Genomic DNA, 27539 nt, shown 5'->3' with positions numbered 1-27539 from the left:
ATGATGAATCACACCACCAGCCCCGACGATAATTATGAGTATGATTACGAACTTTACCATGATCTTCTGGATGTCCCTGTAGACTGCCTGGATGGGAGTTGCTTCTCTAGCGATTTCTACCTCGTAAGCCTGCTTCTGCTGTATGCAGCCATCTTCCTGGTGGGTGTGCCAGGCAACACCATGGTGGCCTGGGTGACCTGGAAAGAGTCCCGCCACAGGCTTGGGACCTCTTGGTTCCTGCATCTGGCCGCAGCTGACTTGCTTTGCTGTGTATCGCTGCCCTTCCTGGCTGTGCCCATTGCCCAAAAGGGTCACTGGCCGTATGGGGCAGCAGGCTGCTGGCTGCTGCCCTCTGTTACCGTCCTGTCTATGTATGCAAGTGTGCTGCTCCTGACTGCCCTCAGCGCTGACCTCTTCCTACTGGCTTTCAGGCCCTCCTGGAAGGCTGCTGATCACCGGACACTCGGGGTGCGGGTGGCCAAGGTCTCTTCCTGGATGTTGGCCCTGCTGCTGACGGTACCCTCAGCTGTTTACCGGAGGCTGCTTCAGGAGCACTTCCCTTCTCGGCTTGTGTGTGGCGTAGACTATGGGCGATCCGTGGCTGCAGAGGCCACCATCACCGCCGTTCGATTTCTCTTTGGCTTTCTGGGGCCATTGTTGTTTATGGCCAGTGGCCACAGCATCCTCCAACGGCAATTGACCCGACGTCACTGGCCACTGGGCACAGCTGTGGTGGTGGGGTTTTTCATCTGCTGGACCCCTTATCACATCCTGAGGGTCATAATCGCAGTGGCTGAGCCTTCCTCCTCATTCCTTGCCCGGGTCTTGGAGGCTGAGCCTCTGGTTACAGGCCTGGCCCTCGCTCACAGCTCTGTCAATCCTATAATGTTTTTATACTTTGGAAGGAAACAACTCTGCCGGTCACTCCAGGCTGCCTGTCGCTGGGCCCTGAGGGATCCACAGGATGAAGAAAGTGCGGTGAGCAAGGTATCCACCAGCCACGAGGTGACGTCTGAGATGGCGGTGTAGGCAAGAGGGCTTTGAATTTCCTAGGCCATTTCTCAACTGTGCAGGTGTAGCTGCACAGGTGTAGCTGGATCCAGGAGCTCAGGGACTGCTTTTGTTCTTCATTCAACAAACATTCATTGTGCACTCGCTTGTGCAAAGCCGTGATATACAGGAGCTGGGTGTGGCCATGGCTGGAACCAATTCCTGCCCCCAGGAAGAATGAGCACTTTGCCGAGGAAGACAGATAGGAAGCAGTTGAAGGAATATGTACTATGTCAAGGGTGAAATGTTCCAGAGAACCTAAAGAAGGTGCTAGGGTGAAGGCTTGTGGGGCCTTCGGACATGGTGAACGGGGTGGTGGTAGCGCGGGCGTTACTGCTACCAAGGCTCAAGTGCCCGCTGTACAAAGAAGAGGACCCGGGTTGGAGCCTCAGCCCCTACACAAATGCTGAGTATGGCAGCATGCCTATAACCCCAGCACTGAATAGGTGGGTCCTGGGGGTCCTCTAGCCAACCTGTCTAGCACAATCAACAAGCTCCAGGGAAGAGACCCAGTCTCAAGAAACAGAGTGGAGCAGGCATGGTGGTGATACCTTTAATGACAGCGTTTGGGAGGCAGAGGCAGGTGGATCTCTGTGAGTTTTAGGCTATCCTGATCTACATGGTGAGTTCCAGGTGGGGAGCACTAGATGAAGATATCCAACCTTGACCTTAGGCCTACACACCACACACACACACACACACACACACACACACACACACACACACAGAGAGAGAGAGAGGATCCACGCTTAAATCTGGGGAAATATTCCAAACAGACAGTGCAAGTGCCCCTGAGGTGCCTCTTCTAAGAAGCCCTCCATGATTTGTCCCTCCCAGGGACAAGGGCTCCTCCTTTCTTAAAAATCTCTTTAACACAAATGCCCAGATGAACTATAAATTCTCCAAAGGTGAGAGACAGACTTACTCCATCTTTTAACTTTTTGTATTACGTATAATTATTTTTTGTCTGTGTCAGGAAGGGGCAGGAGTGGGTTGTGTGTGTGTGTGTCATGTTGGTCCTGAGGATCAAACTCAGGTCATTAGGCTTGGCTGCAGGCACCTTTACCTACTGATCCATCTTACCAGCCCCAACTTGTAGTTGAAAGATTTCCTGTGACCCACCTGGCCCGAAGTAGGGACACATCTCTCTCACCCACAGTCCTGCAGCCCATTATTAAAAAATAACACTCAGAGGCTTAATATTAATCATAAGCTGTGTGGCCTATGGCTAAGAATTTTTGCTAGCTAGCTGTTTCATCTTAAATTAACCCATCTATTAGTTTATGTATTGCCACGTGGCCGTGGTATTACTGGTCTGCTGGCATGTTGTTCCTTGCGTGGCAGGCTGGCCTCTCTCCCCACTCTTCTATTAATCTATACGTTTTCAGGTTGGGGTTCCTCTGTGTAGCCCTGCCTGTCCTGGAACTAGCTCTGTAGACTATGCTGGCCTGGAATCACAATGTGGTGATATATTGTGTACCCTAACATACTTGCCTGAGGATCAGAGAAGCAGAACAGCCAGCCTCTACAAAATCCTCAGCCTAAAAAGAGTGAGTTCCTGTTCCTTCACACCTTATATACCTTTCTCTGCCCTGCCATATTACTTCCTGGGATTAAAGGTGTGTGTGCTTCCCAATCAAAAGCATGAGATCTCAAGTGCTGGGATTAAAGGCATGTATCACCACTGCCTGGCTCTGTTTCTCTCCTATACTGGATCAATCTCATGTAGCCCAGTGTGGCCTTGAACTCACAGAGATCCAGACACACCTCTGCCTCCTGAGTGATAGGATTAAAGGTGTGTGCCATCACTGCCTGACCTCCATGTCTAATGTAGTGGCTGGCTCAGTCTTCTCTCTTCTCCCATCCCTTGGCTTGGAAAATACTGTAATTTTTCCAACTAGTCTGTGGGCTTCTTGATATTGTTGATATTTTTTTCTGTTAGTTAGTTTTTGAGGATCTTTAAACAATTTTATTTAAAAAATATCATATAGGTATATATTGTACATTGAGCAGATCCCCGACTCTTACCCAAATTTTGCAGGATTTTAACACGTATGGTATATGGGGTCCACCAACTCTCCTTTACAAATCCCTAGGTCTTGGTTTGGCTTTGGTTGTCTTTATTTGGTAATTTTTCTTTTGAGATAGGGTCTCATATAGCCCAGGCTGGCTTTGAACTTGGTATGTAGCTAAGGATGACCTTCAACATCTCCTGAGTGCTGGGATTACAGTCCTGCATCACCACACCTGATTTATGTGGTGCTGAGGATGAAACCCAGGGCTTTATGTATGCTAGGCAAGTCTTCTACCAACTGAGTCACATCCTCAGTTCCTCACCAGGGATTCCAAGCTGATGACCCAGTACTCAGTCATGCTTCCCCTTACTGGGGGATTCTAGGCAGATGTCCTTGTGCTGAGCTCCACCCCCAAATCTCCTTGAGCAATGTATGCACCTGTCTAAAAAATTCAAAGAATTTCTGGTTAGTTTACTGGGACCAGGGAGCCTTTTCAGAAGGTCCTTTTCAGAAGGACTTTTTCATTTTCTTTCTTTTTTTTTTTTTTTTTTTTTTTTTAAATAAGACACACTTTGAAAGTTTCCATTTAAATTCTTTGGCCTTAAAATGAAGGAGAAATTTCATTTTTTTTCCAAATTTCACAGTTTCTAAAAGTATTTATGTGCCATTATACATAAAATCTCTTGATGTTAAAATTTTATTTAAAGTTAAATAAACTGGTTCTTGTTTATTGTAAATGTTGCTTATTGTAAACTTTCTCTTGTTCAGACTGTTATGTAATTGTGTCTCCAAACTGAAACAAGAGATAATCCTTAAGAGTCAGGGAGTAGCCGGGCGGTGGTGGTGCGCGCCTGTAATCCCAGCACTCGGGAGGCAGAGACAGGCGGATCTCTGTGAGTTTTTGGCCAGCCTGGTCTACAGAGCTAGTCCAGGACAGGCTCCTAAGCTACAGAGAAACCCTGTCTCGAAAAACAAAACAAAACAAACAAACAAACAAACAAAAGAGTCAGGGAGTAAACAACTCACAAGTCTCAGGATGTTCCTGAAACCTACCACACACACCAGGTCCCTTCTTCCCCATGTGCCACCAAGGCCAGGTGAGGTTCTGTTTGTGTAGCAAATATTTTACCCACAGAACCATCTTGTAGCCCCTATTTGTGTGGTTTTGAAAATCTTTGTTTTCTGAGACAGTGTTGCTTTCTCTCTATAGCCCAGGCTGGCCTACAGACTCCCAGCAGACCTCCTTCTCCAACTTCTCAAGTAAGTACAGGGGTCACATGCCCACACTGCCACATCTGACTTGTGCTAATTTCTTAACATAAAAATAGTGATTTCCTTAAGATTTTCAGTGAGTCACATCTCAGTGATTTTCCAAGAACTGTTTGTCATAAAATGGTTTTGGTGGTCAGTGGTGGCTTCCTACTTAACTACAGATTTGCCATTTATTTCCTTCATTTTTTTCTTTAAAAAAAATGTAGTTTGCTGGGTGGTGGTGGTGCACACCTTTAATCCCAGCACTGGGGAGGCAGAGGCAGGCGGATCTCTGTGAGTTTAAGGGAAGCTTGGTCTACAGAGTGAGTTCCAGGACAGTCAGGGCTACACAGAGAAACCCTATCTCAAAAAATAAAATAAAAATGAAAAAAAAAATGTAGTTCTTCTTTGAAAGACTAAAAAAAAATTTAGTTTATCCTGTCTTCTTTTGATAATTATGTCTATTTGGTTCCTAGATGAGTTGTTTTCTGATATTTTTTTTTTTTTTTTTTGAGACAGGGTTTCTTCGTGTAGTTTTGGTGCCTTTCCTGGAACTCACTCTGTAGACCAGGCTGGCCTTGAACTCACAGAGATCCACCTGCCTCTGCCTCCTGAGTGCTGGGATTAAAGGCGTGCGCCGCCGCCGCCGCCGCCGCCGCCGCCGCCACCACCCAGCTGATTTTTTTTTAAACTAGTGTGTGTCTGTGTGTTTGAGTGTGTGTGTGCAGTGCAGTGCCCTTGGAGGACAGAAGGGGGCATTAATCCCCTGGAGCTGGAATTACTGGTGGCTGTGAACTGCTGATGTGGATGCTAGGAACCGAACTTGGGTTCTCTGCAATCACAGTCATCTGTGGGGCTCCCCTGTGTTCCAAATATTTGAGACTAATGTCCAGATTCTCACTCAACACTCATCCCTATCTGGTCTGGTAGTTTGAAAGATGTGTCCCCCATAGGCCCACTTACTTGAACACCTGATCCCCAGTTGCCAATGCTGTTTGGGTAATCTGTGGAACCTTTAGGCGGCAGAGCCTTGCTGGAGGAAGTGCATCACTGGCCACAGCTTGGAGGGCCTATGGCCTTGCTCTATGTCCAGTTAGCTCTATTTGCCACTAAAGCTGTGACCTGAGCTTCCTGCTCTGGCTGCCTGCTGCCATGCCTCCCCCACCATCATAGATACTTTGCTGGAAACTGATGCCAAAATAAACTCCCTCTTCCAAAAGTTGCTTTTGGTCATGGTGTTTCATCACAGCCACAGAAAGTCATGAACACAGTACTTCATGGAAATACAGCATCTAAGATGCTCTAAAATCCAATTTTTTTTTTCCTGAGGCAAGGTTTTATATAAGCCAGGCTGGCCTAAAACTTGGAATGTAGCTGAGGACAACACTGAGTTTCTAACTTTGCCCCCACCTCCCAAGTGTTGAGATTATAGGAGTGAGTCACTATGTCTAGTGTCTTTTTTTTTCCTTTGGTAGGTTTCTCTGAGTAGCCTCGGCTGTCCTGGAACTCACTCTGTAGACCAGGTCTGCCTCTGCCTCCCAAGCGCTGGGACAAAAGGTGTATGCCACCACTGCCCCACTTGTCCAGCTTCTCAGTTACGGTTCTATTGCTGTGAAGAGACACCGTGACCAAGGAAACTCTTTTAAAAGAAATCATTAATTGTGGGCTTGCTTATAGTTTTAAAGGGTTAGTCCATAATCAAGGCAGAAAGCAGACAGGCATGGTGCTGGAGGAGTAGCTGAGAGCTTTACATCCTGATCCACAGGCAGCAGGGAGAGAGAGAGAGACAGAGACAGAGAGACAGAGACAGAGAGAGAGACAGAGAGACAGAAAGAGAGAGAAAGACAGAGACAGAGACAGACAGAGACAGACAGAGACAAACAGAGACAGAGAGACAGAGACAGACAGAGACAGAGACAGTGAGAAAGACAGATAAAAAGAGAGACAGAGAGTCTAGGCTTTCTGTGGGCTTTTGAAAGCTCAAATCCCACCCCCAGTGACATACCTCCTCCAACAAAGCCACACTTTCAAATCCTTCCCAAACAGTTTCATACAAATATATGAGTTTATAGAGATCATTCTTAATCAAACGGTCACATTTAGTTTGTGCATTGCTAGGGATGGAACCCAGAACCTTGTGCAGTACTAGGCAAATGCTCTATTGAGCAGCATTCTAAGGGCTAAGGGCCCCAAAACTTTTTGAAGGCTGACTAGAAGAACAAATGGAAAAATCCCACACCAGACCTCTTATGACAGGTTTGTAGTAAATATAGAGACTCTCTCTCTCTCTCTCTCTCTCTCTCTCTCTCTCTCTCTCTCTGTGTGTGTGTGTGTGTGTGTGTGTACTCATGCTTGCAATCAGAGTACTCAAGAAGTAGATGCAGGAGGATCAGAAATTCAAGGCCATCCTCAGCTACAAAGTAAGTTTGAGCCAGCCTGTGCTATAGGAGACTCTGTCTCAAAAACCAAAACCTGAGACTAGGGAGATGGCACCCCATTTACCACTGATTATTTATTCTTCCTGAGGACCTGTGTTCAATTCCCAGCACCCACATGGTGGCTTACAAACATCTGTAACTCCAGTATCAGGAGATACAATGCCCTCTTCTGGCATCCTTGGGCACTTGCATGCACATGGTGCACATATAAATATGCAGGCAAACACTCATACATCTAAAATAAATCTTCCACAACAAAACAAACCCCAAACCTAATCGAAAAGCAAACCAACCAAACAACAACACAACTCACATTCCCCTCAAACTATGGTGTGAAAGTTACGTTCAAGCTTGTGGTGGTTTGAATGAGGATGGCCTGTAAAGGCTGGTATGCTTGAATGCTTGGTTCACGGGTGGTGAAACTGCTTGGGGAGAATTAGGAGGTGTGGCTTTGTTGGAGGAGGTGTGTTACTGGGGGTGGTATCTGAGGTTTCAAAAGCCCACACTATTCCCAGGTAGTGCGCGCTCTCTCTCTCTCTCTCTCTCTCTCTCTCTCTCTCTCTGCCTTCATCTTTCAGATCAGATGTGAGCTCTCAGCTACTGCTCCAGTCCATGCCGTGCTCCCTGCCATGATGGTCATGGACTCATCTTCTGAAACTGTAAGCAAGCCCCTAATTAAATGCTTTCTTTTATAAGTTGCCTTGGTCCTATCATCTCATCACAGTGAAAGAAAAGTAACTAAGACAAGGGTCTGTGAGTAGGGACATATGAAGTGGTGTTCTGTATTTAGGCCTGGGTCATATCTCTAAGGTATCTCATTTTATAAATCTATGTTAATATTCCAAAATCTGAAAGAAATCTGAAATACTTCTGGTCCCAAGCATTTTAGATCAGGGATACACAACACATAGCTAGCAAACAGAACGATTTCCCCATCTTTTTCATTGCAGTGGTCACAATTCCAGTCACTTGGGCCTGAATCTCCACCATCTCCTCTGCTATCTCACTGGCCCAGCTGATATCACTCCTCACTGTTCTGGGGTCACTACCCTGGTCTTCTTTTTTCTCATTTTGGTTTTTGGCTTGCCATTTTTGGTTGTCAACTTGACTACATCTGGAATGAACTATAATCTATAAATGGAGAGCACACCTGTGAGATTTTTTTTCTTTTGATTGGTTTGAAGTGGGTGGATCTGCTTCTGGTCTACCTTCAAGGCATGAAGACACATGCCTTTTATCTAGATTGATCTATCTATCCATCTATCTATCTATCTATCTATCTATCTATCTATCTATTTTCTAGACAGGGTTTTTCTGTATAGCCCTGTCTGTCCTGGAATTTGCTCTATAGACCAGTTTGGCCTTGAACTCAGAGACTTGCCAGCCTTTGCCTCCCGAGTGCTGGGATTAAAGGTGTGCTCCACCACTGCCCAGCCTTGCTCTGGATCTTGAAGAAGGAGGACTCACACCTTTAATCCAGATTCTGAGGCAGGAAGACACACACTTTAATCTGGGCCACTCCTTCTCCTGGAGGCCTATATAAGAACATGGAAGAAGGAAGCTTTTGTTCTTTGTCTTCTTGCTCTCTCTTTGATATCAAGGGTTTTCCTTCACTGGCATTAGAGCCTACTTCTTTGGGATCCCAGTGTCTACTGAAGACCAGCTGAGACATCCAGGTGGACTGAGCAACTTCTGGATTCTTGGACTCTGTGTTCACAGCTAGCCATTGTTGGATTAGCTGGACCATAGCCTGTAAGTCATTCTAATAAACCCCCTTTCTACATAATAGAGAAAGAGGGGTTCATTCTATAAATTCTGCTGCTCTGAGAACCCTAATGCAGTGTCTCACTGTCTGTTTCTCACACGGGCCTTGATCCTGTCTAAAGCCCTTCCTCTGCTCAGACTCCTTCCATGGTTCCCCTCCCCCTCAGTTCACAAGGCAAAGTCTTGCCACGGTGTCTGCGATCCTCCCTCCCCCTTTCTCTGTCTCATTGCTCTCCTCCATCCAGTCACAAAATCCTCACTCTTCAGTGTTCCTTGCTTGCTTGCCTCGTTTACAAGCAACCTTGGAATTGATCCTCAGCTCCAAATAAACCTGCATGTGTTGATACAAGCCTGTAAGACCAGAACTGGGAAAGTGAAGGGCAGGAGGGTCAGGTCATCTTCAGCTACATCATGAAGGCTAGCCTAAGCTACATGGGACCCTGTCTCAAAAAAAGTGCATGAACTTTTTTTTTTTTTTTTGAGCTGAGGACTGAACCTAGGGCCTTGTGCTTGCTAGGCAAGCGCTCTACCACTGAACTAAATCCCCCACCTGAACTTTTTTAAACTGCTTGCTGTACATATGCTTACTATCACTCAGTAAATGGCAGATCTTTAATTTTGATTATATACTTCCAAAATGTCTTCCTTTTTTTTTTCTTTTTTCTTTCTTTCTCCCCCCCACCCCCAGAGCTGAGGACCAAACCCAGGGCCTTGAGCTTGCTAGGCAAGCACTCTACCACTGAGCTAAATCCTCAACCCCTAAATTGTCTTCCTTTATCCTTAGGATAGCACTGTCCTTGGAAAGGTACAGCCTTAGGGCCTGGGGTTGCTTCTATGCAGCGGGGAGACTTTGGGGGAGAAAACAGATGAGGTCTCTGCTCCTAGGGCGCTCACATCTTACTAGAGCACCCAGAGATAGTCACAAAAACAAGAGTAAATAGGACATGGTGAAGCATACCCACTATCCCAGCACTCCGGAGGCCGAAGTGGGAAGATCATGAGTGGGAGCCTGACAGAAATAGAAAGCTGTTGTCTGAAACACACAAACAAGTGAATAAATAAAATATTAAGCAATATTGTCTGCCATTTGGGGAAACACAAAAAGGAACAGAGGATGCGGAGGCATGCTGCTTGTAGAAGCAAGGTCAGAGACAACAGCTGCAATGAAATAGTACTTGAGTGGAAAACAAGAAAATGAGATTCGTGGAGAAGCTGAAAGGACCAAGCAGACACCATAACGGACTGCTCAGTCTTCTCTCAGAGATCAGGCCTCAATTTCAGTTTCCTGAGATTGAGCAACCAGTCTCTGGGAGGCTGTGAACAAAAGACATAGTCCTTGCAGTAACTCCCTTTCTGCATGTACTCTAACTGCTCAAAGTCAGCCAGTTGTTTACTGTCTGGGACCCCTCACCAACTTAAAGCTATGCGCATGATTCAAGGACAGAGCCCAGACCACTGAGCCAGCCCCCCCCCCCCCCAGTCAGAACGTGCTAGGCCAGCCAGCCCCCATGGCAACTCAAGGAAAGAGCCTGAGATTTGTCCAGGCCTGCCCAAAAATGGTAACTGTAACCCCCAACCAGTAAATTCAAAGGCTTGTACCACCTGCTTGCAGGTTTTCCCTTGAAGAACCCCTCACTCTCAGAGCTCAGGGTGGTCCTCCTCCACCAGCTGTGTCGGAGTGTTGGACACAGACCAAGCCCGGGCTTGTTTGTAATCAGTAACTCCCTGTGTGTTTTGCATTGGATATTGGCTCTGTAGTGGTCTTGCTCAGGGGTCTCGTGATGCAGGCACAACAAAGTCTAAAGGGGAAGTGTTGCCAGAAGAGGAAGCAGAAAATGCAAAAGCTGAGCTACATACACCCCAACCTGGTTTATGCTTATGTGGTTTTTCCAGGGAGAGTATGTAATCTTGGCTGTCTTGGAAGTCCTTCTGTAGACCAGGCTGGCCTCTGCCTCCTGAGTGCTGAGACTAAAGGCATGTGCCACCACTGCCTGGCTAGGTTTATATATTCATATATATATATATACTTTTCAGTGGTTTTTTTTTTTTTCAACAAGTTTGAAAAAACAGGTATTCCCCCCCCCCCCCCCCCCTGCCACCCCCAGACAGGGTTTCTCTGTGTAGCTTTGCACCTTTCCTAGAACTGACTTGGTAGCCCAGGCTGGCCTCAAACTCACAGAGATCCACCTGGCTCTGCCTCCCAAGTGCTGGGATTAAAGGCGTGCGCCACCACCGCTGGACTAAAAAACAGGTATTCTTAAGTTATGAATGGGGAAACTGAGGCTCAGTTCCCCAGTGATTGGTACAACTAGGAGTACTGAGTAGTATTCTCTGGAGTCTCTTCTCACCCATTTAGTCATTAATTCAACATTTATGGCTCTATAGCAGACTTTGAGGGACGTAAGACTGACCAGCACCCAACTTCAGGGTGCTGGGGTCAGATCTGACTGCTTATTAGTGAGTTATATTAATACAGTGATCACATGAATGTTTTATTAATTAATTTTTGATCACATGAATGTTTACTAACTTAATTTTTGAGGTAGTCTCAGTATGTAGTCCTGGATGACCTGGAACCCACTATGTAGTCCAAGCTGGCCTTCAACTCACAGTGATCTGCCTGCCTTTGCCTCGCAAGTACTGGAACTAAAGGCGTGCACTACCACGTCCCTCCATGGGACTGTTTTAATAGTGCCTGAGCTCCCTTGCTAGCCCCAAACCTTGGCTTTTCTGAAATCCTGGGGTACAGGGTACAGACGGCTGTGGGTAGGGCAGGGCCAGGGCCAGGCACTTAACTGTAACCCTTCCTCCGGCCTCCAGAGGGCGCCAAATCGTCCAAGTCCTGGCCTGAAGCCAGGTGCCCCATGAGCGCCTGGTACGCAGGCGCAGCATGGGCATTGGCCCGCCCCCTACTCTTATTGGCTCCTTCGTACGGAGAGGCAGGGTCGCGCTGCAGCGGTCTGCGCAGGCGCAGAGCACTTAGGGCCGGAAGTAGAGGCGTCCGGCGCTGTTTCGGAGGTAAGGGGCGGGGCGTGCGTGCGGGGCGACTGCGTGCGGCGTTCCCTGCTGCGGGACGTGTCTGTGTCTGGTTTCCAGCGAGCCGGGGCGTTGAGAGCGCCCTAATCTAATGAAGGAATAGCCAGGAAGCCGGGACCCAGGGAGCTCTGGCGGTGCGCGATCCTGAGAGAGAAGCTGGAGGACCGAGAGGCCCGGAACTGAAAGGAGTTGGGGCACAGATGGACCAAGAGTCCGGGGACTGGAGAGAAAAGGGGCCCCGGGTGATGGGGTGCCTCCGAGTGAGGCTCACAAGGGAACAGATTGGGAAGAAGGACTAGGTGGTAGTGAGAACCACACTTACGGAAAGATGGAGTTGGAAACAACCCTCAAAGTTGGGAGGTGATGGAGAGTCGTTGTGAAAATTGACCGAAGGAAGGAATGCACCCCAAACTCACGTTTCTCCTGCTGCTTATTTAGCTTAGTAAAATAGAGTGGGGACGGCACTTTCTTAATGTTGTGAGAAAAATGAACTTATATGCTTACATACACGATGGGCTACAGGAAAAAGAGAGAAAAAATAGGTTGGGAAGATGGTTCCGTAAACTACATAACTACATGCTGGGCAAGAATGAAGGCTTGAGTTTGAGGCCGTGGGTTGATCGAGTCTGTAACCTTAGTACTGGTAGGAAAAAGAAGATACGGCGAAAAGGAGGACAGAGAAAGAGACTGATGTCTGAAGATGGAGAGCGAGAGAAACAAACCCACTAAGGGTTTGAGCCTAGAAATAGTCCAAAGAATCAAAAAATGGTTAGAGACAAATTTATAAAGAAAATGGAAGACCCAGGTAGTCTAAAAGCGCAAGAGAAGCCAGGTGTTGGTGCACACCTGCATTCTCGTCACTTTGGAGGATGAGTTTTATTCCAATCTGGGCTACAATGGCAAGTTTGTCTGAAGTAAATGAACAAGAGTTCAGTATGATGGCGCTTACCAGCAATCCCAGTACTTGGATGATGGAGACTGGGTGATGAATTCAGAGTCATCCTTAGCCCGTGTAGAGCGTTTCAAGGTCATCCTGGGCTATATGAGACCTCTATGTCAAACAAAATCCAAATCAAATGAACGAATGCTTGAAATAATAGACTACTTGGTAGGCATGGGATGCTGATGTTGGGCCTAGCATGTGTAGGCAGTTTATTGCCTGAAAGGAGCCCTCTCTTTTTTACAGTCTCTATTTTCTTTCTTTCTTTCTTTTTTTTCTTTGAGACAAGGTTTCTCTGTGTAGCTTTGTGCCTTTCCTGGAACTCACTCTGTAGCCCAGGCTGGCCTTGAACTCACAGAGATCCACCTGCCTCTGCCTCCCAAGTGCTGGGATTAAAGGTGTGCCACCGCCCAGCCCCAGTCTCTGTTTTCTGAGGACCATATTCTAGTAACTTCCAAAGCCTTGTCCTTGTTCCCTTCTAGAACAGGAGATTTTGGAGCATCCTGTCAGCTCCCAGCTTCAGATTACTCAGAAGTGATGTGCTGTGCCTGGTGTCTGCTGTGTCTGTGGGAGCCAACCCAGCCACTTCACAAGGTCTCCCTCAGTCAAAACTAAAATATAGCTCCAACAGTTCCTAGGGCTGGAATGAGCCCCCTCCCACCCCGGTGACTGCATAAAGTAAACCTCTGGACTCTGAGACTGAAGGCTGAGTTGGTGAAATTGCTAATGCCACCAGGAGGTGATTTGTGGCCTTTTGTGTCAGTTTTCCCAGGATGGGTGTCCCTGTGCCTTTGCTGTTTCCCACGTGTTGGAATCTCTTATTGTGGGGAAGAAAGCATTGAATTTGAGTAATAGTTGCTCTTTGGCTCCTTTGCCAGTGTTTTGATATTTGATGGCTATTGCCCCAGTTTTATACATGGAGAAAATCACCTCAAATAAATTTATTTGTTCATGGTAAATGGTCAGATTCAAACCTGATGAACTACATGTCTCTAAGTTCTTAACCAAGGAAGTGTGTGAGCCCTTTTAACAATCATAAGCAACTCCCACCTTACGACATTTTATTTGTGTGTGTGTATGAGAGAGAGAGAGTGAGCACTCGTTTTCTGTCCTCCCATATTGGTTCCAAGACTCAAACTCAGGTTGCCAGGTTTGTTGGCAAATGCCTTTACCCACTGAGCCATCTCACTGGTCTCATAAACCCTTTCAAGAAGGCGGAATGAACCTGGCTATGGTAGCACACGCCTTTAATCCCAGCACTCAGGAGGCAGAGGCAGATGGATCTCTATGAGTTCAAGGCCAGCCTGGTCTACAGAGTGAGTGCCAGGACAGCCAGGGCTACACAGAGAAACCCTGTCTCTAAAACAACAACAATAACAACAACAAAAATCCAGCACTGCTCAGTCACCTGCCATCCCAGCACAGAGGGCACTGAGCAGGAGGGTGATGAGTTGCAGCAGGACTGAGCCTGCAGCTCAGCCGGAGAGCGCCTGCTCGGCACGCATAGAGCCCTTAGTTCCAAACCCAGCACCGTAGACACCCAGCATGGTGGCCACACCTGTCACCCCAGCACTCTGGAGGTGGGGGCCGAAGGGTCAGGTTCATTTTAGGCTACATAGTGAGTCCAAGCCAAGATGTAAGTTCCTATGGTAAAATGAAAAGGGGAGAGAGCTGGTGGTCAAGCTCAGACGTGGAACACGGTCTAGCCTGTGGGAGGCCCTGGGTTTATTGACAAAGACTGAACAAAAAAGAGAAGAGAAAGCAAGCGTCTGCCTTGTTCCCATGCTGCCAGGGCGTGTTTGGGAGGTGGCACAAGCCGGTGCCCTTCCTACAGACGTACACTCTGGTGTCCTCTGCTCTGACTCGGGTTTTAAAGGGATTTTGATTGTGACACAGCACGGAGCTCTTGACTCACTGGTGACTTATCCAGCTGCCAGTTAAAGTACTAGTGGCTTACCAGGGGTGATGGTATGTGCCTGGAATCCCAGCACCCAGGACGCTCAATGCGGAGGCCATAGAATTTGAGGTCAGCTTGGGTTATACAAAGAGACCCTATCTAGAAGTCAAAATACAACCTCAAAAGCACTGGCCAGAGTAGTGTGGGAAATTAAAGCAGAAAGCCACACTCTTCACTTTTGGTTACTTCTTAAATTTATCTTCGATTTTTCAGTGTGTGTGTGTGTGTGTGTGTGTGTGGCCTTGAACTCAGAATTCTCCTGCCTCAGCCTCTTGAGTACTGGGATGACACTGTCATGCTTTACTCATGATGATCTTTTTCACAGTATCAGGGAATAGGGTGGAGGGGGGGGTGGTGGGTGGCCAGGTGGCCAGCTGGATCTCTAGGCCCCGGATGATCCAGGCAGGCTCTCTGATTTCCTGTCACACCTCCTTTCATCTGCTCTCCAGAGAGATCCCAGTTTATATGCTAAGATGAGCCTGGTGATGGGGTGTTCTGTCACATTCTCCCACGCTGTCCCCTCACAGGTGGCCTGCCCAGCTGGGGAGCAATCCAAGGATTTTTCTGCTGTGGTGGACCAGTCCAGGCAGTCCATCATCCTGGCTGCTCTAGGCTTCTAGCCAGCTTCCCCCACCCAGAGGGTGTCAGGGGTGTACCAGCTGCAGTGTGCTTTACCCCAGGGATGTTTTTAGATTGGCCCAGTGCAGTCACGTGTGCACTGGAAGTCAGGTTTTCTAATGGATGCAGGGATTGCAGTTCCTCCCATGTAGATCTGTGAGCGAGCTAGACCTCACTCACAGTGAGACATTTTGGAGTTTGATGAATTTGATACCCTGTAGTCCCTGTGTCACAGTGGCTCCCGTGTCCCCTGAGGATATTTGCTTCTCATTTCAGATGAAGAGTATGAGTGTAGGGGACCCACGGACCTTCCCCTTCATCGAGCCCCCTCCGCCCGCCAGCCTGGAAACTGCTATCCTGTATCTCCGTGACCAGGGGGCCCTGGACAGCTCGGAGGCCCTCACCCCCATCGGGTCTCTGCTGGCCCAGCTGCCTGTAGATGTTGTGATTGGTAAGGATCCCCTCCAGCAGAGCTCACGGACCTGCTCGCCCTGAGTGACTCCTAGGCAAGTCCAGGCCTTCCCAGGACATTCGCTGTCATACAGCAGCTCATTCGTGAGGGTCCAGTGCCTGGTGCTGGGGTGCAGCAGCGAACACAATACACACGGACCCGGAAAGTGAGCACAGGTGTGACAGAGAGGAAGCAGGAGACTGACAGGACGTGTGGGGGTGTCAGGCACCACTGTCACTCAGGGAATCTGATGGTTGTGCAGAGACATGGAGATGAGGGTGTGAGCAGTGTGGGTGGAATGGGCAGGACATTCCCAGTGTAAGCTAGAAGTAGCGTAACTTCAGACTCAGCAAAGGGAGATGGGAGAATCCATTTGGGATAATTCATTTTGCTTAGACAAAAGCACCTGGAACATGCTTACAACAAGTAATTGGTATAAAATTATCACAGTATTTATCTTATTTCTTCATGTAAGTCTTGGAAGTCCAGTGCGCAGTTCCTAGTCCAGTGTTTGGATCAGCCACATCTCAAGTGCTGATCTTAGTAGCCACGTGTGGCTAGTGGCTGCCGCATTGGCACGCCAGGCCGAGGGAACAGCCAGTGCGGAGACCCTGTGGTGGGAACTTTGTAGTGTGATCGAGGAAAGCCTGTGTCGCCGACGGGGAAAAGGGCAGATGAGGTACAGGGAGGAGAGGGCCTTTGAAGGCTAAGAAAAGACAGACAGGAAGCAGCCACTAGGGCAGGCCAGTGTCCAGGCCAGGTGTGTGCATGCGCAGGCAAGTACTGACCACACCTCCTCTGCAGCCCCCTCCTTCCCCTCCGTTCCCATTCCAGGCTTCCCTGCCTAGTAGTGTAAAATACTCGATCAAAATATATGTAGCAGAGAAGCCAATAAATGAACAAAGCCCCAACATTGTGGTATTGGGGCCTCTAGTCTTAGAATATCATCCCAGTAGAGGCCCACTGGCTGGTAGGGCACAGTAAACTGTTCCCTGGCTTCCAGCAGCTGGGGTGTCTCTGAAACAGTGTCAGCCCCATCATTCAGTGCCACGAGCCAGTGGGACAGTGAAGCTACTCTGATGGAGCTCACATGTCACGCATGGGAGGAGGACACAGCAGATGCCTGGGAGGGCACCGGGTGCCGATGGGGCCACACTGGCACTCGAGCAGACACCTGATGGTGGGCCGGAACAGTGCTGTGTCTGGCCTGGGGTCAGTGAGAGGCCTTGGGTGAAAGACTGGAGTATTTAATGGACAGGAAGTGAGCAGAAACTGAAGAGATCAGCCTGGTGAGTCAGAAGGGCTAGGTCTGGGGCCCCTCTGGAGCCGGGGCCCCTCTAGCTCCACACTGTTGAGGGCCTCAGTGGCCTGGAGCAGAGGAAGCCAGCCTGTCTCCACCCCTTACCAAGAAGGGGCATTTGCCCTGTGGGCTCAGGCTCCTGAACCCCGACTGAACAGTGACATGCTGTTAGGACACGCTGTCTTAGGGTAGTTCTCCTGCTGGGGTGCTCCCGCTGGGGGTGCCTAATTGAGCCAGAGCTGCTGGAAAGATGAGGCGGGTCTCAGACACAGGCCCTTCCCCAGCTCAGAGCCACCCTCTGGTCTGTCTGGCGACACTGTGTTGTTGTCAACCCTCTTCCTCTTGCTCATCTGAGTCATTCCTGTACCTCTCATGACTCACAGTGTTCTGTTTCCACCACAGCCCGTATTTTGCCACCTCAGCAGGGCCACCCACATGCTGCTGCCCAAATCTGTGGCCGAGGCGATCTCTCCTGTCCCCTGAGAGGCTGCGTGCCGTGCTCTCTGAGGCCTCCAGGGCCTAAGCAGATGGCTAGTTTTTGTCTGTCTGGAGGGTATCAGACTAAAGGAATCAGAGCGGGGGCCTGAAGAGCGATCTTGGGGCTCTTGCCGTGCCAGGGGAGCTTCAGGCACCCCTCTCCCCCATTCCTCTGACCCTCCTCAGGATAGGTGAGGAAGCAGGCTCACTGAGGAACTGACATGTGCCCCAGGGTGTGGGACAGGTGCCGTCAGGGGAGCCATGCTTGGCTTCATGCTCCACATCGTTTCCTGAGGTGGGAAATCTGTGACCCACTTGACCAAACCTGGGGGGAAGCAGGCGTGTGCATTGGGGAGCAGAGGGCGTGAGGCACAAGTGACCCACAGTGGGCCAAGGTGACTCACGATGGGCTGGCTCTGAGTGTCTCACAGTGAAAGACATGGTTTGGGGCAGTCCCGGGACCTCGTGCAGGCCTGGGCCCTGCCTAGCCAGGCTGCAGCCTGGCTTGGTGCCTCTCATTCCATGGGGCCAGTGTGTGACAGTGTGGAGGAGATGGGCAGGCCTGAGCTCTCAGAAAGTCCTGTGTCTACCTGGGTCTCCAGAGCCGGGGGATTCCCTGCTCCTCACTATGGGCGCGGATGTATGGAGCACACTGAGTTCTGAGCCCATTGCTTTCCTTCCCCATGGCCTTGCCCAGTCACCCTCACTGTCCTTCCTCCTCCTCATCCTTGAACTAAATGAAGGCTGCAGCCAGTTTTATTCTGCGGCAGGCACAGTCAGCCCCAGAGCAGGCCAGGGCAGGCCACGTGCAGGTCTCACTTGGCGAAGAGAGTTGTGGCCCTGGAGAGCTAAGGAAATCAAGCTGGGAGGGCTGCTGGAAGCCATTGTGAACACACAGGAAGCTCCAAGTTTCGGCGGCTGGCCTAAGGAGGTAGAAACCCTGGTCACCTCCAGCGGAGAGACAGGGAAACGGAGGCTCTTGTCCAAGGTTACATGATCACAAATCTCAACCTGTGGGTTTGAATCTGTCCTGGTTCCTGAGGCTCTTCGTGAGCAAGGGGAGCAGAAAGGCTGCTTCCCCAGGGCCTGGGAGGCTTAGCTCCGCCCTTGCCGCCCACAGGGAAGATGCTGATCCTGGGCTCCATGTTCAGCCTGGCAGAGCCTGTGCTGACCATCGCTGCTGCCCTCAGCGTCCAGTCACCATTCACCCGGAGTGCCCAGAGCAACCTGGACTGCGCCACTGCCCGGCGGCCCCTGGAAAGTGACCAGGGCGACCCCTTCACGCTCTTCAATGTCTTCAACGCCTGGGTGCAGGTGAGGCTGGGCTGGGGGACTGGGTGCCTCCGTCATTCTTCCTGATGGGGGAATCTTGCTGCTGTAGTGCCCCGTGCGTCTGAGCCCTGAATCTACCTAAGGAATCCCTTGTCCCTGCCATTCATGCCCTGGGGCCAAGGGACCGCCAATGCCCAGCCCAGCATCAACAGGGAGCTTGGGATTGCCACAACCTGACAGAAGCCAGTGCTGTGTGGAGAAAAGCCAGCCATCTTGGGGGACATTATATACCCTGTCCACCATTGCTGAGCCCTCAGCAGTGGCCATTCAGAGTCACGGCTCAGGGTACCTAACCCAGCATGCTGTTTGGGTGCCCCTGGGGGCGGGAGTACAGCGCTGGGGCTGAGTTCCAGGAGGGGGCCCCCAGGGTTCCTGAGAGTGGCCCCCAGCCTGCCCTTGCTTCAGAGCCTCCTGTGCTCGGGCTCCCTCTCGGAGCTAGCCGGGCCCTGACTCTGAGGTGTGCCCCTCAACCAGGTGAAGTCTGAGCGGAGCGGGAACTCTCGCAAGTGGTGCCGTCGCCGGGGTGTGGAGGAGCACCGGCTGTACGAGATGGCCAACCTGCGGCGCCAGTTCAAGGTGAGGACCAGACCTGGTGACCAGGGCCCCACCACAGCACTGTCCAAGAAGACAGACAGGACTGGGGCATCCTGGGCATGGTGGAAAAAATGTGGACCTTGGAGGGGGTTGCTTGGAAAGGCGCGTGAGTCCCTGGGCCGTGTGGCATCCTGCCGGGGAAGCCCCCTCTTGGCCCTCGAGTGCTGAGGGACTGTGTAACAGGACAGCCAGTGTGTCTGGAGCCCAACATTGTGCAGCGTATCCCAGCTCTGTCTGCCACGTTCTGACAGCGTGCCCGTGGGCACATGCTGTCCCTTGGGCCTTAGCTTCCCCTGCAAACTGGAAGGTAAAAGTAGTGAGTCTTGCACCCTCCATGAATCCCAGTGAGCAAATGTATGTAGCTCAGCAGATGCTACCTGCCAGGCATGTGAGTGGTGTGTGGACAGTGTGTCACTGTGGTCCCCAGAGATGAGTGAGAACAGAGCACGTGCTCTCCATCATGACCGTGGACCCCAGGGTTCTGTGGCTTCTGTCTGTCCTCCGCCTACAGGAAGCTCTGATACACTGAGCTTTGCCATAGTCCGGCAGTGTCTGTAGAGGGGAGGTAACAGGAGTTCCTGGGGTAGTCTATGACCTTGACTGCAGGCGGGTCAGTTGGGACTCAGAAACCTTTCCAGGGTCCCCATGTTGGGGCCCGTCATTCCCTTTCCATGTCTGCAGCTTTCAGAGCTGTGATCCACGCTTGTTACCCCCAGACACTGTGAGCAGCTGATGCGATGTGTATCAGGGTGTAGAGACATTGCATGTGCACACATACAGCATCCATGTTCTCAGGCACGGTGGGAAAAGGGCCTGTGAGAGTGCATCCTTCAATGCCAGGGTAATGGGGAAGGGGGGCTCAGGGTTCCCTCTGGGTTCCCACCGCCAACTCCCATTGGATTCTGGAGTAGGAAGGTCCAGGTTGGTGGGATTTGGCGTTTTCTTTCTTTTTTTTTTTTGGTTTTTCGAAACAGGATTTCACTGTATAACAGCCTTGGCTGCCCTGAAACTCGCTTTGTAGAACAGGCTGACTTTGAACTCAGAGACCCACCTCCCTCCCGAGTGCTGGGATTAAAGGTGTACAACACCACTGCCCTGCTCTTTTTTTTTTTAAAACTTTTTAAAATTTATTTATTTTTTGTGGTGTTGAATCTTGAACCCAAGGTCTTGTTCATGCTAGGTAAGCATTCTGTATCACTGAGCAGAAATTCCCAGTCCCCCTTTTCTTTACAGGGCCTTGTTATATGTATCCCTGGGTGGTCTTAAACTCATGATCCTCCTGCCTCAGCCTCTTGAGTGGTAGGAGAACAGGTATGCATGGCCACGTCTGGCTTGAGATTTGGCATTCCTGATAGGTTCCCAGGTACAGCGCAACTGTGAGAGGGTGAGAGACCCTGTGGCCCGCCCTTAGCCCTACCCTCCTGGGACCCACCGTGCCTGGCCAGGATTTCCCGGGCTAACTAGTGACAGCTCTTCCCAGGGCCCAGAGCTCAGGGCTGACTCCCAGCCCGCCAGCCCTGCAGGGGAGCTGGGGCACCCTCCTTCTGTACTGAAGAGAACCCTGACGCTCTGAGCCTGTGTCAGCCCAGAGCTCACCAAGCGTGCCCACTCACCTGTGCCCTTCCTGTGCCCAGGAGCTGTTGGAGGATCACGGGTTGCTGAGCGGGGCCCGGGTAGCAGCCCCCGCCGACAGCTACAGCCGTCTGCAGCAGCGCCGGGAGCGCCGGGCCCTGCACCAGCTGAAGCGGCAGCACGAGGAGGGCGGGGGCCGCAGGCGCAAGGTGCTGCGGCTGCAGGAGGATGGCTGCTCCAGCGAGGAGGACCACGAGGGCCCCGCCTCCCAGCGGGCTGACAGCGTTGACATCCAGGTGGGATAGCCAGGTCCTGGGGCGGGCGGGGCATGAAGGGGCGTATAACACAGGAGAAACGGCCACCCCCAAGGGATTAGAGTCTGTCTTGCTCTCACCCCATGATTGACATAGCCCCTCCCAACCCGTGCATCCTAGCATGGCACCTTCCACAGTGTGTGTGTGTGTGTGTGTGTGTGTGTGTGTGTGTGTGTGTTCCCGTCCGTGTGTCCGTCCCCGGGGCCACCTCCAATCCTCGTCTCTACAGGATGTGAAGTTCAAGCTTCGGCACAACCTGGATCAGCTGCAGGCGGCAGCCAGCTCAGCCCAGGACCTGACCCGCGACCAGCTGGCCCTACTCAAGCTGGTGCTGGGGCGGGGCCTCTACCCGCAGCTGGCTGTGCCCGATGCATTCAACAGTGGCCGCAAGGACTCGGACCAGGTGGGTTCCTTCTCCCTTCTGTCCTTGGGCTGCTCTGCACACTAGCCAGAGGGGGCAGGGCTGGAGGAGGGCAAGGCAGTGGGTCACACGCAGCTTACGCAGCTTACACAGGGGTCCAGAGGACTTCATGGATGAGGAGGGACCTCGCGCCAGGGGAGGAGAAAGGGGGACTGGGCGCTGGGTGGAGCAGATCTGCGGCCTCTGCTCCAGTGCTTGTCTCTGCCCTCTGCAGATTTTCCACACCCAGGCCAAGCAGGGCACCGTGCTGCACCCCACCTGTGTCTTCGCCAACAGCCCTGAAGTATTGCACACACAGGAGCAGGAGGCGGCCGGCGGTGAAGGGAGGAGCCAAGGTCAGTGACCCTGATGGCACGCAAGCCCAGGTCCCTCACCCGGGCATTCCCCAGGGCTCCTCTCACACCCCATCTGTGCTGTGCTGTGGGAGGGAGCTTCAGGAAAAGCCTTGCCAGGTGGCTGCAGGCAGCATGCGGTGCTGGGCTTCTGGGTCGTTGCCTGAATCCAGCCCAGGGCATCGCAGTGGTCCTGTGCTGGTCGGCCTGTGAGAGCCTCAGCTTGGTCCTGAGGAGGGAAGCCCCCCAGCTTTTGTGCAGACATGCAGGCAGAGCCACAGGGGCCCATCCCCAGGCTGGCACTGTCCCCTGCAGCCTGACTGCTCGCTCAGGAGCCAACTCACCCTCCTGGGGTGTGAGGAAAGTGAGATGGTCATAGGCAAAGACAGGGCTTAGGAGGGGCGGGGTTTAGGGTAGAATCAGCTTTGTTGCCCACCATGACCAGGTGGTGGCCTTCTCTGCGGGTTCCACTTCCTGCCTTCCTTTTTGTTGTTTTTGTGGCACTAGATAGTGTAGCAGGCTTTTTTTGAGCCACTAACCAGCTCCCAAATCATGACACAGACACAGAGACTTCTTGTTTAGTTATGAATGCTCAGCTTTAGCTTAGCTCTTATTTCAATCTCTTTCTCTTTATCTACATTTTGCCTCAGGGCTTAAGCCTTTTTTATTTTTATTTATTTATTTTTCTCTTTCTTTCTGTCTGTGTTACTTTCCTGCTGTCTGTATGTCTGGCTTCTCCCTCATTGTTTTCTCTTCCTTCTCACATTCCACTTGAGCCTAGATTTCTCCTCCTATTTATTCTCTCTGCCCGCCAGCCCCACCTGTCCCTCTCCTGCCTAGCTATTGGCCATTCAGCTTTTTATTAGACCAATCAGGTGCCTTTGGCAGGCAAAGTGAAACAGTAACACATCTTTTCATCATTAAACAAATGTAGCATGAACAAATGTAGCACACCTTTACACAGTTAAAGTAATATTCCACACCATAAGCAAATGCAACACATCCTTACATAGTTAAATGATCCACAAGATATTGAGCCCATAGCCTCACATAAGTGAGACAAGTGTCCTGCCCAGCTACTCCTCAGCTTCTCTCTCTCTTTTTTCCTCTCTTTTCATTTTGAAAATCTCCAGTCACACAAGGTAGTGATGAGCCCTGGGCAGCCCCAACAACTGTCACCATCCGTTAACCCCTGCTTTGCTACCTCCCTGCTAAAAAATGTGATTTGTACATTTATTTACTTTGTGTTCGTGTGTTTCAGGGCACACATGTTACCGCATGCATATGGCTGTCACAGTTTGTGAGAGCTAGTTTTCCTTCTGCCATGTGGGTCCTAGGGACTGAACTTGGGTGGTCAGGCTTGGCAACAAGCACCTCCACCAGCCGAGCCACCTCCCCGGCTGCAGAATTTCAAAGCACATGCCAGACTTCATGTCATTTAATAACAAGGACTGTTTGTGTCAGGACAGTCCTCTCAGGGTGGACAGCAGTTCCATAGTGTTAGACAGCCCAGAGCTCATAGGCTGTCTCGGAGTGTTTATGATAAGCCAAAGCTGCCATTGTAACCCGTGGGCAAACTGTCCGTGTGTAGTGTGATGTCAGGCCCTGAGTGATGGAAGGGTGGTCTTGGGGAGTCAGGTGGGTCTGAGCTGGCCACTTTCACCTTTCAGATGGCAAGGACCAAATGAGCTGCAAGCACCAGCTGCTGGCCTTCGTCTCCCTGCTGGAGACCAACAAACCATACCTGGTGAACTGCGTCCGCATCCCGGCCCTCCAGGTAGGCCTCTGCCCTGACTGTTGAATGGTGGTCTGGATGAGCTGCCCTCTGCCCACACTGGCTGCTCACATGGTCTACGGCTGTGGATGGTCCTTATTTGTGGTTCTATGCATGGTTACTTGTTGAGTGCCTGCTGGTGCCAAGCACTGTTCCCAGCACCCGGTGGCATACTGAGGGGGTCAGGCCCTCTGCTGCCCTCCTGGGCTCGCAGGTCAGGGAAGCCTATGTCATGTCTTCATGGGAAGCCAGGAATGCAGGTGAATACCTGTAACCCCAGAAGGAGGCTCATGAGTTTGAAGCCAGCCTGGGCTATTTGAGATTGTGGTGTTTTTGGTTTTTTTTAAGATTTATTTATTATGTATACAGTGCTCTGTCTGCATCTCTCCCTGCAGGCCAGAAGAGGGCGCCAGACCTCATTACAGATGGTTGTGAGCCACCATGTGGTTGCTGGGAATTGAACTCAGGACCTCTGGAAGAGCAGTCGGTGCTCTTAACCTCTGAGCCATCTCTCCAGCCCCTGTCTATTTTAAATCACCAAGAAAAATAGAGATGTGGAGGAGTGGCAGGAGGTAGTGGGCACTGACTGGTACGATATGAGCTCATAAGATGTGCTGACTGGCCGCAGTCCTGAAGAGACCGGGCCACACTCTGAGAGGAGTCTTTAGCAAGAGGGCCAGCATGGGCCAGGGCCCGAAGGCAGGTGTGTGCTGCTGTGCACGGCTGGAGACTGAGGCAGGTTTGATGTAGCGGCTGTGGGAAGCCGAGCCTAGTCCAGGAGGGGTCCTGCCATAGTCGCTTCTGTGGCCTAGGTGTTCACTTCACAGAGGAAGCTGAGGTCACTTCACCGCCTGGGCCACACAGAGGGAGTAGTGACCCCAGATCTAGGGTCACATGCTGCCCCTGCAGCTCCCCCAGTCAGCTGGATCTCCCCAGTCTTCAGGCCCCTCTGGTTTTGTTCCCAAAGACAGGAAAGAAACCATGCAGGGCCTTCAGGAGGCTGTGGCCCTTGACCTCCACTGAGACCTTTCTCTCCAGCTATGGGTGCCAGCCACCATTGCTGTGGGCCGGGGATCTGTGCTAGCCAGATGGCAGTCATGTGCAGTGGGAGACAATGCATCCCGGGCTCCTGTGTACTATGGAGAAAGGGATGGTGGGAACGAGACATCTGCCATTTGGGGTGATGTCTGGATCCCAGTCCGCTCCCCTTTGACTGTTTGCTTAGACTGTGGAATCTCAAATGGGCATCACCCGCTGAGCCCTGTGGTACCATCACCAGCCTCCAGCCCATCCACCCATGGCCATCCCTGCCCTTCCTGTGGGATTGCCCCCCAAATATCACCATTGAACAGCACACAGGTGGTCCTGGCCCTGCCTTGGTGTCAGAGACCCATGTGCCTGTGTCTGGGGTCTTTCTGGCTTCCATCTTCCCACCTCAGCCTCCCAAGCACTGGAAGCAAAGCATGAGTCATCAGTTTATGACTTCCTGTGATCACATCCATTCCCTGTCTGTGGCCCCTAAGATTCCTCGACTTGTAGGCTCCTGGGACATTCTACTCTTTAATTCTGTCTTGGTCTCTCCAAGTTTAATGTCGGCTGGTGGTGGGGCTGGCTTTGTGCTGTTCACTGTGTCTCCAGCACCAGAACATGCAGAGAGGGCCTGCAGGATTGTGGGGTGGTTGTACCGAGTAGGCAGGGTGGGAGGATGCTTGGAATGGAGAAGAGGTCAGTGGGTGGATGGGTAGGCAGCCAGGTGATGGGTAGACTTGCGGATGGGTGGACAGTGTTAACGGGAGAGGGAGGGACAGTGGGTACGGTGATGGGTAAGTGGGGGATGGGCAGGTAAGGAACGAATGCGTATAGATGGATGGGTTGTAAACGATGGATAGGCAGGAACATAGCCAGGCTGGCACTCTGAGGTGGCTCCTGACTCTTGTCTCTTTCAGTCCCTCCTGCTGTTCAGCCGGTCCATTGACACCAATGGTGACTGCTCCCGCCTGGTAGCTGACAGTTGGCTGGAGCTGCAGCTCACAGATAGTGAGAGTGCCGTCCGGCTCCTGGCCACATCCCTGCGGCTCCGTGCCCGCTGGGAAAGTGCCTTGGACCGGCAGCTGGCTCACCAGGCCCGGCGACAGAGGCTGGAGCAGGAGGAAGAGGTGGAGTCTCCAGCAGTCGGCCCCCAGGAGGTGGCCGCCCTGAGCCGGGAGCTGCTGCAGTTCATGGCGGCCAAGGTACTGTGTGGCCGGAAGGGGCGTCACTCAGTGGGGGTTCATTGAAGGGTTTTTAGTTCAAAGAGGTACCCGAGGTCACGTGGCTAAGGGGAGGCACTAGTATTTGGCTCCAGAGGCCATGCTGCTAGACACCACCCTGTGCCGCTCATTGAGCAAATGATAGGTGCCTTCTGCATGCACGGTGCAAGCTAAGGACATGTGGAGTGTGAGGGCTTAGGTGTCCCTGTGAGGACAGTGGGCAGGATGGACTGAAACCACACTCTTAGGTGGGAACAGACAGCTGCTTCTGGTCCTGCCCCGTGGAGGTCCAGGGAGAGAGATGGCTCTAGGCTGACATCCTGAGGGTGAGGACAGGCCTAGGCAGTTGGGAAAAGGGAGCAAGCCTGAGATACCTTTCAGGAGAGGCAAGCAAGGTGGCTCAGGGCTGGCTGTGGTCTCATCAGCAAGAAGGAGCAGAGGAGAGCCTGGGGATGGTAGTTGGAGGGGCCGCTGGGGCCACAAAGGCTAGAAAGCGGGTTGTGAGTGGCTCTGTGCCCACAAAGTCCAGGGGGGGGGGGCTTTAGGCATAGCTGACTCTGGGAGTGCCCACCCCATCTCTGTCTCTGGTCTCTCCTTCTGTAGGTCCCCTACAGCCTCAAACGGCTCACTGGCCTAGAAGCCCAGAACCTCTATGTGGGACCGCAGACCATCACAGCTGCCCCTCGTCTGCCCGGCCTCTTTGGAAACTCTACCCTCTCTCCCCACCCCACCAAGGGGGGCTACGCGGTCTCCGATTTTCTCACCTACAACTGTCTCACGGTGAGTGTGCTCACTTGCTGCTTGAAGTCTCCTGCTCTGCCCGGCAGGTGGGTGGTTGGAAGCTCCAGCGCCCCCTGGCAGTCACAGTCCTGTTTAGGCTAGATTTCTGCATGGGTTGTAGCCCTGGGGTCTGGGAGGCCCCTGGCTGGTGACGCCCGCGTCCTGAGGCCTTTGCTCTGCTGTAGAGCGACACCGACCTGTACAGTGACTGCCTGCGCGCCTTCTGGACCTGCCCGCACTGTGGCCTGCACATGCCGTTCACACCCCTGGAGCGCATCACTCATGAGAACACCTGCCCCGAGGCGCCGAGGGATGATGGTCCAGGCAAGTCCAGGGGGAGATGTGAGGATCCTGTGCCTGCCGAGCGTGACGTCCTGAGCCGTTGTCCATCACACATTGCTGCCTGTGTCTGGCTTGCTGGATGCTGGGGACCGGCAGCCAGAGACCCTAGCCCTAGCCAGGACCGCGCAGGGCCTGGAGGCTCCTCCCTTAACCCCGTCATCTGTTTTTCTCTTCAGGGGCTGTTGCGGTTTCTGGTCGCACAGCCACCTCTGTCTCACATACTGCCACAGTGCCGCTCTGTGTCTGGGTGCCCCGAATGCCGCCGGCGGCACCAGGCACCAGGGTTGCGTGTGAGCCGTAACCACCCCTTTCCTCTACAGGGTCCGAGGAGGCTGCTCCTACACCACCACCGAAGGCCGCCTCGGCGCTGCAGAGGCCCTACCACTGCCAGGTGTGCGGGGAGGACTTCCTCTTCACTCCCACCGAGGTGCTAAGACACCGAAGGCAGCACCAGTGATGCAGTGCTCCAGGGAGCACCCCAGGTGGGGCACAGTGGGGCGTCCCTGTGAATAAAGCAGACTTTGCACCTGAA

General features: G+C 51.8%; 2 protein-coding genes across 2 annotated transcripts; both read left to right on the top strand.

Annotated features, from left to right (window-relative positions):
• On the top strand, positions 1 to 1573 carry LOC118574752 (C5a anaphylatoxin chemotactic receptor 2-like). Its single transcript, XM_036175652.1, has one exon. The coding sequence runs from the start codon at positions 1 to 3 to the stop codon at positions 1027 to 1029; it is 1029 nt and encodes a 342-aa protein (XP_036031545.1). The 3' UTR covers positions 1030 to 1573.
• On the top strand, positions 1351 to 27539 carry Dhx34 (DExH-box helicase 34). Its single transcript, XM_036173623.1, has 14 exons — positions 1351 to 1496; positions 1888 to 1958; positions 11339 to 11536; positions 15305 to 15520; positions 18418 to 18611; positions 19104 to 19205; positions 20858 to 21091; positions 21339 to 21512; positions 21745 to 21865; positions 23533 to 23639; positions 25583 to 25867; positions 26489 to 26665; positions 26851 to 26989; positions 27328 to 27539. Exons 1-14 carry the CDS (start codon positions 1351 to 1353, stop codon positions 27462 to 27464), a joined length of 2301 nt encoding a protein of 766 aa, XP_036029516.1. The 3' UTR covers positions 27465 to 27539.

This window comes from Onychomys torridus, chromosome 1 (assembly GCF_903995425.1).
Source record: "Onychomys torridus chromosome 1, mOncTor1.1, whole genome shotgun sequence".
Classification (NCBI taxonomy): Eukaryota; Metazoa; Chordata; class Mammalia; order Rodentia; family Cricetidae; genus Onychomys; species Onychomys torridus.
This window is presented reverse-complemented; position numbering and strand designations above follow the sequence as displayed.

Excerpts from the sequence above, each read along its gene's own strand:
- LOC118574752 (XM_036175652.1), top strand. The coding sequence starts at position 1 with ATGATGAATCACACCACCAGCCCCGACGATAATTATGAGTATGATTAC.
- Dhx34 (XM_036173623.1), top strand. The coding sequence starts at position 1,351 with ATGGTGAACGGGGTGGTGGTAGCGCGGGCGTTACTGCTACCAAGGCTC. Across the intron at positions 19,206-20,857 it reads ACCTGCGGCGCCAGTTCAAG|GAGCTGTTGGAGGATCACGG; the intron begins GTGAGGACCAGA and ends TCCTGTGCCCAG. Across the intron at positions 25,868-26,488 it reads TGCAGTTCATGGCGGCCAAG|GTCCCCTACAGCCTCAAACG; the intron begins GTACTGTGTGGC and ends CTCCTTCTGTAG.